Consider the following 12568-nt stretch of genomic DNA (forward strand, 5'->3'; position numbering starts at 1 on the left):
CAAGGAAGCTATTAAGCACTCGCCACGTGGGAACTGTAAGTTTTGCAACTCAACCGCTATTACCATAGCAACAGCCCTACCACGCTATGTGACATTCAGTTGATTTTCCGATTTCAACGCTCCTGTCATGTCCCATCTTTCAAAAAAAAAAAAAAAAAAAAAAAACAAGTATAGTTGAATTTTGGAATGTGTATTCTAGAAAAACGGGAAGCGTTAGGTAGGTGATGTCGGGAGATTTTGTAGAACAAATATCAACAAATGTGGAGGTTGCGAACAAAAGTGGTCATTTCCACCGGGGAAAAAAAAGTTTGCTACGGTTTCGGTACTTTTAGAGAGGCATCTTTCTGAATATATAGGCCTACTGTTTTTATTCTAACTCGGTCATGTCCATGAGAAACAGTATGATAAAATCAGAATTTTCAATGAAAACCAGGTAATTCCTCATCATAGACCAGCGTTTCTCAAACTTTTTTTGAAGTGGGGACCACTTTTTAAAATCAGAACAGTTCCGCGGACCACCTTACGCTTGTTCCCTTCGAAAGCAAATGTATAATTTTCGTAGCATATTTTAATGCGAGTATACTTAGATTTTAAAATTGAATTAAGATTCGGTATTTTGGTCCTCTGTTATGAATACGGGTGGTCCCTCTGGGTTACAGGCGCGGCGCCAGAGGTGCAGGGAAAAGATGTCGAAAAACACCACTATATAGTTCTTTAAATCCCTCTTTTGTTGCTGAGAATATAGTTGGAAGTCGATAGACGGGTAGGGTAATAAATTTCATAAAATGTCAGTACTGGGAGAAAAAGTGAAATTCGATTGCCATGTGTCATTTCCAAACTCTGAGATTTTAGCTACAGTGTGATACGCAATTCGTTCGAATTTTATTCTTTCTTCTGTCTTTTTTGAAGCACCATAAGGACAGACCTCGAGGACCACAGGTGGTCCGGGTACCATAGTTTGAGAAACTCTGTCATAGACTACTAATACCGATATTTTCATTGTCTTACGGATATTTCCAACATTCTACATGTGTTGCAATTACCAATCCATTAAAAAAGTCCACACCTGTGGAGTAACGGTTAGAGCGTCTAGCCGCGAAACCAGGTGGCCCGGATTCGATTCCCGGTCATGGCAAGTTAACTGGTTGAGGTTTTTTCCGGGGTTTTCCCTCAACCCAATATGACCAAATGCTGGGTAACTTTCGGTTTTGGACCCCGGACTCATTTCACCGGTATTATCACCTTCATCTCATTCAGACGCTAAATAACCTAAGCTGTTGATAAAGCGTCGTAAAATAACCCACTAAAAATCCATTAAAAATCGGTCACTTTCACTTCCATGTGCAAGAGTGATAATATCTTTTTACTCTTTGAAACTATTGCAGAAGTGCTGTAATATATATTATTAATGTTCCATGATACAGTAGAATTAAAGTGAAGGATATCTAGGGAAATAAGCTATTCAATTCTTATTTTTTTTTTATTTTCATGCAATGTGCATTCACATAGTTGAGCTAAATATTTTTCTTTAATTGAAATTATTGTAAAAGTGTTATTGTAAAAAAGATAAAGGTATCCCCGTAACATGCCATGAAGGCACTTGGGGGGCATGGAGGTAGAGCCCCATGCTTTCCATGACCTCGACACTAGAATGAGGTGGTGTGGTCGGCACCACGCTCTGACCGCCTTTTACCCCCGGGAAAGACCCGGTACTCAATTTTATAGAAGTCTGAGTGAACCTTGGGGCCGTTCTGAAAGTTTGGCAACGAGAAAAAATCCTGTCACCACCAGGGATCGAACCCCGGACCTTTCAGTCCATAGCCGGGTGATTATGTAGTAAGCAACGGTCAGGCTGCCATTTTCCCACAGCAGAGTTCTGGGGAATATATTTCTCCGTTATAATTCAAAATTTAATTAAAATATATGTATATATTTGGTGATGTAGGGCCTATGTGCTCTGGATCCCTATTGCTGGAAGATTGTACTGTTACAACCTATTCGTTACTCTATGATAGAGTTGATGTAAGTGACTTGTAAATGTCAAATGGCTTTTTTCGAAGAAAAATGAACATTTCCCTCATATTTCCAAACGAAATCGAACAGTTCCAAAATATTTTTTCCTATAGAATATACAGAAAATGATTAATATTATTATTATTATTATTATTATTATTATTATTATTATTATTATTATTATTATTATTATTATTATTATTATTATTATAACAATGGACGTAACATGCACTACGTATAAAATTGTCGTTCACCTTAGGATAAATTGAAGGCTCGATGCAGTTTTTCCTACTTCCTGAAGAAAGTAATATTTCGGAAATGTCCACATATGTGCCCTTTATTGGTTTGTTGCATAACATAGACGGTTTAAGAGTAATTCCATTGAAGATCGGTAACAGAATTTATGATAGGAAAGAGTAATGGAATGGAGAGAAATTCTCTCCGGCGCCGGGACTTTAACCCGTGTTTTTAGCTCTACGTCCTGATGCTTTATCCACTAAGCCACACCGGATACAACCCGGGCGTCGAACAGAATTGTCCCTGATTGAGTTCCAACTCTTGTGTTCCCTCTAGTGGCCGCCCTCTGCACTACGTCATAGATGTCTATGAACATAGGACCGAAGTCCACACATGTGCTGAGGTGCACTCGTTATGAGTGACTAGTTGGCCGGGATCCGACGGAATAAGCGCCGTCTTAAATCACTTCGTGATTTACGCATATCATATATTATTTCAATGTACCGAAGTACATATGATATTTCCATGCAGATATTCTGCGTCATCATTCGATGAAAGAGTAATGGAACGGAGAAAAATTCTCTCCGGCGCCGGGATTTGAACCCGGGTTTTCAGCTCTATGTGCTGATGCTTTATCCACTAAGCCACACCGGATACAACCCCGGCGTCGAACAGAATTGTCTCTGATTGAGTTCCAACTCTTGGATTCCCTCTCCGTTCCATTACTCTTTCATCGAATGATGACGCAGAATATCAGCATGGAAATATCATATGTACTTCGGTACATTGAAATAATTTATGATAGGAAGACGTGGCAATCGTGCATTCAGTGACTATGGAAGCAAGTCGGAAGCAACACTATAGCTCAGGTGAAGATGAGGAGAGCGCAGCCTTGCTCAGGTGCTTGAGCTGGAGTAAGGTGAGCAACTGTCTTGTGTAATATACAACTTACAAATGGCTTTTAAGGAACACGCAGGTTCATCGCTGCCCTCACATAAGCCCGCCATTGGTCCCTATCCTGTGCAAGATTAATTCACTCTCTATCATCATATCCCACCTCCCTTAAATCCATTTTAATATTGTCCTCACATCTAGGTCTCGGCTTCCCTAAAGGTCTTTTTTCCTCTGGCCTCCCAACTAACACTCTATATGCATGTCTGGATTCGCCCATACGTGCTACATGCCCAGCCCACCTCAAACGTCTCGATTTAATGTTCCTAATTTTGTCAGGTGAAGAATACAATGCCTGCACTTTCTCCATTCTCCTGTAATTTCATCCCTCTTAGCCCCAAATATTTTCCTAAGCACCTTATTCTCAAACACCCTTCACCTATGTTCCTCTCTCAAAGTGAGAGTCCAAGTTTCACAACCATACAGAACAACCGGTAATGTAACTGTTTTATAAATTCTAACTTTTTGATTTTTTGACAGCAGACTGGATGATAAAAGCTTCTCAACCGAATAATAACAGGCATTTCCCATATTTATTCTGTGTTTAATTTCCTCCCGAGTATCATTTATATTTGTTACTGTTGCTCCAAGATATTTGATAAATTTCCAATTTTTGTATTTCCATTTCGTACAATATTCAGGTCAAGAGACATAATCATATAATTTGTCTTTTCGGGATTTACTTCCAAATCTCTCCCCTAGTAAAATTTCCGTGTTTTCCCGAATCGTTTGTGGATTTTGTCGTACGATATTCACGTCATCCGCATAGACAAGAAGTTGATGTAACCCGTTCAATTTCAAATCCTGTGTGTTATCCTGAACTTTCCTAATGGCATATTCTAGAGAAAAGTTAAAAAGTAAAGATGATAGTGCAACTCCTTACTTTAGCCCGCAGTGAATTGGAAAAGCATCAGATAGAAACTGGCCTATAGGGACTCTGCTGTAAATTTCACCGAGACACATTTTAATTAATCGAACTAGTTTCTTGGGAATACCAAATTCCAAATTCAATAAGAATAGTATATCAAACTTCTCTCTTAACCGAGTCATATGTCTTTTTGAACTCTATGAATAACTGATGTACTGTACCCTTATACTCCCATTTTTTCTCCAATATGTGCGGAATACAAAAAAATCTGTTCAATAGTCGATCTATTACGCCTAAAACCACATTGATGATCCCCAATAATTTCATTTACGTACGGAGTTAATCTTCTCGAAAGAGTATCGGACAAAATTTTTGTACTACATCAGCACGTCCTCGGAAGCTTCACAGTTAGTCTTGTCCCCCTTCTTGAAAATATGTACAATTATAGACTCCTTCCATTGTTCTGGTACAATTTCCTTTTCCCAAATAGCAAGTACAAGTTTATAAATTTCGCTAGATAATGCGCTTCCACCCTCTTGTATTAATTCTGCTGGAATTTGATCGATACCTGGAGACTTGTACTTTTTCAGTTTTCTATCGCAATTTTGACTTCTGAAAGTGTGGGTTCGGGTATAAATGGTTCAGCAGTTTGTATTTGAATTTCGTCCGAATAATTTGTATTTGGCCTATGTATATTTAGTAGTTGCCCAAAATAGTTTTTCCATGTGTTCATGATTGAATGAGAGTCTTGTGTAATATAAATCTGATAATTCTCTTTATTTTTAAAAATCGCTTTTCCAGCTCTTATCAATTCACTTTCTCGTAGTAAGCGTGTAATACAGAAGGTACTGGTAATACTGAATCTAAGATGAGGAGCATACTCAGGCCAGACCCGAACATGTGAACCTCTCTGTTTCATGTTTCTGCAGATATAAACTCAGCTTTAGGCACACGCGACTGCGACAACATTGTAACAATACTTTCCCCCTCTCGCACCGTCCTTCCACATCGCACTGGATTGGTCGCTTCCCCGCTCCACACTTCCCTTTAGTCTACAGCAGGCTTGCACAAACGGTGCTCATTGAGCAGCGGGAGAGTCGTCTAACAGCTCGCCGGAACGGTATGTCGGAATGATGTAGGCCTGCTAGGTAGAGGATAGTCCACACAGCTACCTGGTTTAGTGTGTATTATCAGTAGCTATTTCACTTTGCCTATCTACGGCTACGTAATGGAGGAATCTAAACGACGGAAAAGTGATCAACAGGCAAATTCTTTCAGTATTGCATGGAAAAATGAGTATTTTTCTACAGCAGCTAGACTCAATACTCAGTGCTTTATGTCCCACAAAAGTTTGCGTCATTACTAGTCCTCACATACAGGTACGATGGTTTTGTTGGTGAAGATCGCAATAAAAGGGTTCAAGAGTTGAAAGTTGTATTATTATATGAGGTAGGGTAAGTTAGAATTTAATAATCTTCAACAATTTAAATATCTCTCTTCAGGGAAAAGGCCAGCTCATTGTTGATATGTTGAATAAATTACGGGATTTCAGTCGTAAACTTACACTTTTTGTAAGTAAGTTTCGGGAAGGTAGGTCTAATATGACTCACTTTCCGACGATAGAAACTGCTCGTGATGAATCCATGTTGAACGATTATGTGCAAATATTAATTGAAATTCAAAATGAGTTTAATTTTAGGTTCCATGGGTCGTTGACCAACGCTGGGCTCTATTTATAACTGTCCTTCCGTTCTTTAGACACGTCCTACTCTCCATGTCCTCTTGTTAAGGCTCAGGATCCAGCAGCAAAGCTTACGAATTAATTTCCAACATTAATGCAACCCTGATTGATCCACAAATACGGGGCCCACACCATTGAGCTTTCCGGTTTCCAACACGTGTAACTTACGTTTAATGAAACTTAGATACTAAAAATCCAACAGATAGAAAGAGAAATTCACAAAGTTTTGTTTTAGTTCATCACATATGGTGGGCCTGCTGTTACTTTGAAAAATGATTCCAATCATTACGAAAATGGGTCATTTGCAGAATTAGTATAACAAATGATGTCCATCAATTCTTACCCTTCCCATTATTGCATTTATAACGATATAGTTATAAACTTCTAACAGTGAGTAGTTTCAATACTAATGTACAGAGTGATTTATATAGAACTGACACATTTCTTTCTTTAATTATTCCGTTGGAAATTCATTCAATGACCCAATTTTAGCACCAAATTAAGTAGAATGTTCTGGAGTTTCGATTCCTTGTCACTAGATGCGCAGATGTTTATGTTTTATTCCTATTGTTGGCAGCACTAGATGCGCAGATGTTTATGTTTTATTCCTATTGTTGTCAGCTGTTTTCGACATTTTGTGTCAACGTGAAAATGCAGTACATATTAAATCAACGACTCTTCCTTGTGAAGCAATACTGGATTACGAATTCAATTACAGCTACTCAAAGGGCATACCAGAGAGAATTTGGTGTTCGCAATCCTCCCAAAAGAAACACAATACTGGGACTGGTAAACAAATTGGAAACAACTGGATCTCTGGTGAGTGAAAAGGGCAAGCATCGTTCATCTAGGCTTCCCACGGTTGTTGTTGACGTAAGAGCACGACTGGAGCAGTCACCCAAAAAATCATTAAGACGTTTGTCTTTGAGTTTGTTGAGCAACTGGACGATGTAGAGCTGAGTCAAGGATTTTTTCAGCAAGATGGCGCTACATGCCATACATCAAATGAATCCATGGAACTAATTGCAAGTTTATTTGACGACCGAATAATTTCCAGGAACCTGTGGCCACGAGGTCTCCGGATTTGACAACGCCGGACTTCTTTCTATGGGGTTACTTAAAAGACAGGGTTTACGCCACACGTCCCCAGACATTGAACGATCTGAAGCACAAGATCACACAGGAGATTCAAGCTATTGACAACAGAGTCCTCCAACGAGTGGCCAGTAACATGGAACGACGTGTTGAGTTGTGCCTTATGCAGGATGGAGGACATTTTCAACATTTTCTATAGAGGTAAATAATCTCCCAAAATTCCTCTACATTTTAGGTATAATAAATTGTCGCTAGCACAATTCGTTTTGAAACAATTAATGAAAGAAATGTGTCAGTTCTATATAAATCACTCTGTAGTAAACGTCACAAGAATTATTTCCTTCATGTGAAATATTTCACGAGAATAAAATAAAACTATCATAGTAACAGCTAAAATGCTGTGTCCATATTAGTTAAGTTTTTAAAATGGAGCACGATTATGTACAGATAAAGGTTTGTTTAATAATGTAATTGAGAAAAAATTAAAGAAACATTTGATATTATCAAAACTTCTTCATTTATGTCTGAGTTTATATTTCCTTAAATATGATTACATAATTACTCTAGTCCAGTAAGTCAGTCAGGTCTGTTATACTATTCTGTTCCTATGGATACACAGTTGAAAAAGAAATCCCACAGATGTCAGCACAAGCCAAGATGATGCACAAAGACCTAATGTACTGCTATGTTCACTCATTTTAATTTGGCGAGTTTGTGTGTCAAACTCTTGCTTTGTGTTTTAGTCTAGGCGTGCATTTTTACTCTGTCAGATCTGTTTGTGTTGTGTTTTCCACAAATAACAACATATAAATTCAAGATCAAGAGGGCATAATAGTACACGTGTCCAGTAGTTAAGTTGCTATTTTGAAGATTTTTAAGCAAGAACATTTTAGATTCGCACGTGCTTGTTTGCTTTGTCATGTCTGTTACCTGTCAGATATGTTACTTCATGTCATGTCTGTTACATCATTCAAAACAGTGCTTTAAAGCAAGGTGAGTGTACAGTGGCTGATTACTATTGCAGAGACATTGCACTATATTAATAGATGCATAATATGCTCTAAATAGTACTTTAATTTTAACGTTCTCAATCGTCCATTTGTTTACAATTTTTGCAAATGACCCAAATATAAAAAGAGGGGTGTTTTCTATAGAAATTTGACTTCTCTGTTAACGAATTAGCAAATATCCTTCGATAAATCGTTTCTTGCTACAGGCAATTGAAAAGTCAGGAGAGATTGCGGAACGACCCGGGGAGTGGGGACGCTCTCTCTGAAGCGATTAGTTTCCCTTTTTATGCTGAGAAAGATCGTCTTTGAACCCATGACTCAGTGTTCATATTAGAATCCTGCATTACAACTTCCCTCTTGCTTTCAGAGCCTTCAGAATCTCATTACAAATCGCTTATACAGTACACTACCTTTGAATACTTCTCAGTTCGAAATAAAGATTTTCATGAATGAAAAATATTGTGACAGCTGCCTCTGGAGTCGATCACGCGTCCCACAGAAGGGAGGGCTGGAGCGCGAGAAGACAGGCGGTGCGGAGAAGGGTAAGGAGGCTGCAGCCGCGCGGGTCTGGAGGGGACGGACGTAAGGGGAGCGTCTGCATCCCGAGAGGGGAAGGAGGCCGACTGCGGCGGTAGTGGAAAAACTCGAGACGTCTCCAGTAACAGATTATTCCCGAAGACACTAGAAACAGTACTTTCTGGAAACTATGGTTTAGTGATAAATAGGAGATGCGAAGGAGGACACAGCCAGTTTTAGTTTGGACAACAAACCAGTCGGTCTTGTAAAGCAGCAGTGAACGTCAAGGAAGCCAGCCTTCGAGACCTGGGTTCGACTTGAGGAGGACAGCAACTGTGATAGCGACCAGGCGAGTGCGGCATATCCTGAAGTCTTGAGTTCGAGTGCAGTGGACTGTCTCTGGAAGTCTTGGGTTCGATATACTGTGAACTTGAGTGAATGAGCTAGAAGAACTAGCTAAGGCAACGAACTGTGAACTGACAGTTCTGTTTTGTAAATAGTGCTTTGTGAACATTAGTTGAGATTAGCAGTACATCCTTATCCTCAATAATCCAAGTGAATTGTCGTCTGTGGAGTGCAATAACGAAAACTGTGTTGCTGTGTGGAGTGAGATACCCATTGTTGGCGGGAGTGTTTAAATTCAGTTATAGAAAGTCATTATTGTTGCGAATAAAAGTAACTTTGTTGTATGAAATAAGTCACAATATTATTAGATATGTTTTCAGTACACTAATATCCACATTAAGTTACATAATATGTGAGTCTGAGGAAAAATAATTACATAGCGTACATCTACTCAACCAGTGGTTCAATCCCGGATAGTGACGCGTTTTTTCTCGTTGCTAAACTTCCAGAACGGCCTCGGGTTCCACTTTGCCTCCTTCGAAATTCAGCACTCAGTCTTTCTCGGGAGTAAAAGGAGGTCTGGGCATGGTGCCAACCGTACCACACCATTCTACTGCCGAGGTCATGAAAGTATGAAGCCCTATCTCCATGCCCTCATAAGCCTTTATGGAATCTAAGGGATACCTTTCTATATCTTTACCGTCACCTTAGCAATCCATAAATGAAGTTGGATGTCATATTTTCTGTGATTACAAAATAAATGTCCTTCATGTGTACTGCAAAACACAGAGGTTTACCTCTTTGCTTAAGGTATATGCACACCTTTACATACAAAAAAATTTATTTTGTATAATTTTGCTCTGTAAAATGTTTATACAATTGAGAATGGTACCAGAAAGAGAATGAAGTGAACAGTTCCCTTGAAATTATGTCTAAATTGTTTTTAAAAATTATGTTGTTTATAATTTTGACGTGCAACTTGAAACATGATAGCTCATGCAGTTTTTAAGATAGAGCCACAGTTTTTTCACTGTTTTATAGCTAAAACTATTCTTTAGTACCTGACATAGAGCTATTTTTTATTTTTTTACATTAATTAAATATTACCATATATGTAACTTACAATATTTTATGTTGCATAAATCATGTAAAAATCCATAAATAATTATTAATTATATTAATGTTATTTTACTCATTTTCAGGCACTGGGGGACATTTCAAGCTCCAAAATGACACCAATATCTTCTTGGTATCACCATATTTGACTGAGATATCATGTTTGAAAGAATTAAATATTCTAAAATTACTATTTACAGCCACAAACTTTCAGAGCCTAGAAGACTCCATCATCATATGTCACCACTTAAGCAGCTTCATGTCGGTCCAGTTTCAGCTTCTTTCTGCCTCTCAAATACCTCCGCCTTGTTTTAACTTCAGGTGTTGAATGTTTTTTTTGGCATTTTTGTCCCTATTTCCATTGATGCAACAAATCCTGCGATGGTGTTTGTCCCAGGATTTATGCCCATCCTCCTCAGAATTGTAATTTCTACTTTTGGACTCTTATTAAAATGACGTACAACATCATTGACACACAAATTTACAGTTTTCTGATTATAAATTACTTCATTATGTAAAAAAAGTTTTTTCAATCTAATGGTCATGCCCAGATATCTATGCATCTATTTCGGGACTAGGAAGAAGTTTATTTTACAAGCAATGCTGGACGAGGGGATTGACTGCTACGAAGATCACTCCAAAAGTAATGCACTCCAAAAGTAAGTGACCGTGGCTGATGACGGAGCATTTTGGAAAATGAGACTTATCTGAAAAACCATAAGGCATAAATCGAAAATTCTTATATCAAATTAAAGGGGAGAAAATTCTCTATTAACCCAGATAAGACTGACGTCCTATATATAGGACACCGGGCGTTTCACACAGATATGTTAATAACAATGACTATGACAGACTAAATATAAGAAAAAAAAATTGGAGGCAATTTATAACACATAAGGATTATGGTATCATGATTGCCGACTATGAAAATCTTACACAGCAATGTTAAAAAAATAAAACGTTCCGTCCTATATATAGGACGTCAGTCTTATCTGGGTTAATATAGTTATATTTTGAAAATTCAAATTTTTCATCATTTTTTGCGTTTTGTGGGTGTACATATACCTTAAGCAGACAGTAGGCTTAAATGACAAACATTTATATCTCCTGCATAACAATTCAAGAAAATGAAGTATAAACGGGAACGTCAGTAGTAATATAATGCAGAAATGACTGAAGTTAAGAAATATTTATTCACCATGTGAATAGAAGTCCAACCCTGAATATTCGTGTATCATGTGCGATTCTGTGTTGCAGGCAAACCTCGCAAAAATACGCAATTGCCATGGCAACGGACAACGCAGTCGAAGAACTGTGATACAGGGTGACTCGTGGGGAGAGGCGTTCCTGTCGACGGCGTCGTGGGGGCCGGCGTACGAGGACGGCCATGGGTTGGTTTTGCCTGGCTTCCACTCCGATCAGGCGCCGCTCCCCGAGGAGGACAGCGCCCAGTGGAGGCACGCGGACGCCTCGTCCATGGAGGGCCTGTTCCACCAGACCACCGCCAGAGTGCCCACCGAGCAGCTGCAGGCCATGTGTGGAAACCTGTCGGTCAGGTAGCGAGCTAGTTTATTGACAGTACTTCTGGGCTTACCGTAGTTATGCAATGTCTCCACGAAAACTCTCCGTGATTACAAACGGTTATAATTACCTGGTAATAAAGCTGTTGACGTAATATCTGACGAAACCCGATATCAGCTTGATCATTTTTAGGAGTTAAAGAATTAATATTAAGATGTAAGAACATACCATTTTCTCTTCTTCTTTCTCTCAGTTTATCCTCTCCCTTCTAGGTTCATTTACACGACCCACGCCACCCGGGCCTTACAGGGCCGCGACCTGTCGGGAGAGGAATTAATCTATGGATCACATACATACTTTTTTGACCACACAAGGACATGGAGGGCCTCCCCGGATGAGGGATCAGCTGAATGCCAGGGTCACCTCCGATACAACACAAACATTTAAGACAGTACACAGCATTCACTCACACATATGAAAGGATTAAGGGAAGGATCGCCATCCATGGCCGAACTTTCAAGGGGTACAATCCCGGTACATTTGCCTGGAAATAACTGAGGAAACCATGAAAAACCTCAGTTAGGATTGCCGGCCGTTGGGATCGAACCCCGGACTTCCCGAATGCAAGGCCAACTCTCTACCGCTCCGCTAGCCCGCTCGGTTACCATTTTCTCGAAATTTAAAATAATAATGGATGGGAGTATCCCAATGTACAACAAAATATAATTCCTAAGTGTCCAAGAAAAATTATTGAGTAGAAAACTTTAAGTTATTCACAGGGCATGGTTATTTGTTAAAACACTTGAAGAAAATTATAATTATTTCTTCACCACTTTAATAATAATAGTAGTAGTAGTAATAATAATAACAACAATCAATCAATCAATTTAGGGCATTTCAAAACCTAAGAGGTTTTTAGCCTCATTCACGATATATCGCCATTCGTCTCTGTTCTCTGCATCTTCTTGTCTCCTCCCACTGTATATTTTAGTGTACACAGTGTAAAGGTGTGTCAGACATTGACTACTTTCAAAAGACGATTGTCAAAAAACTGGACTAACGTTTTATTTAAGAGCGGTGGAAATAAGTGCGGACATAATGTTTGCATTGTACCCATATAACACATCAGACTAGCTTAGATTTATTTAAAATATT

At 38.9% G+C, this 12568-nt stretch overlaps 1 protein-coding gene and 1 non-coding gene across 4 annotated transcripts in view; one reads left to right on the forward strand and one right to left on the reverse strand.

Annotated features, from left to right (window-relative positions):
- LOC138715488 (follicle-stimulating hormone receptor-like) overlaps nucleotides 1-12568 on the forward strand; it is a 778322-nt gene that overhangs the window by 719129 nt on the left and 46625 nt on the right. For all 3 annotated transcript variants that reach the window (XM_069848450.1, XM_069848451.1, XM_069848452.1), the window contains one exon: nucleotides 11150-11448. In XM_069848450.1, coding sequence (XP_069704551.1) covers nucleotides 11150-11448 — 299 coding nt within the window. The remainder of the gene's footprint in view (nucleotides 1-11149; nucleotides 11449-12568) is intronic.
- On the reverse strand, nucleotides 2833-2904 carry TRNAY-AUA (transfer RNA tyrosine (anticodon AUA)). Its single transcript has one exon. It is a non-coding gene; the product is annotated as a tRNA-Tyr (tRNA).

This window comes from Periplaneta americana, chromosome 15 (assembly GCF_040183065.1).
Source record: "Periplaneta americana isolate PAMFEO1 chromosome 15, P.americana_PAMFEO1_priV1, whole genome shotgun sequence".
In the NCBI taxonomy this organism is placed as follows: Eukaryota; Metazoa; Arthropoda; class Insecta; order Blattodea; family Blattidae; genus Periplaneta; species Periplaneta americana.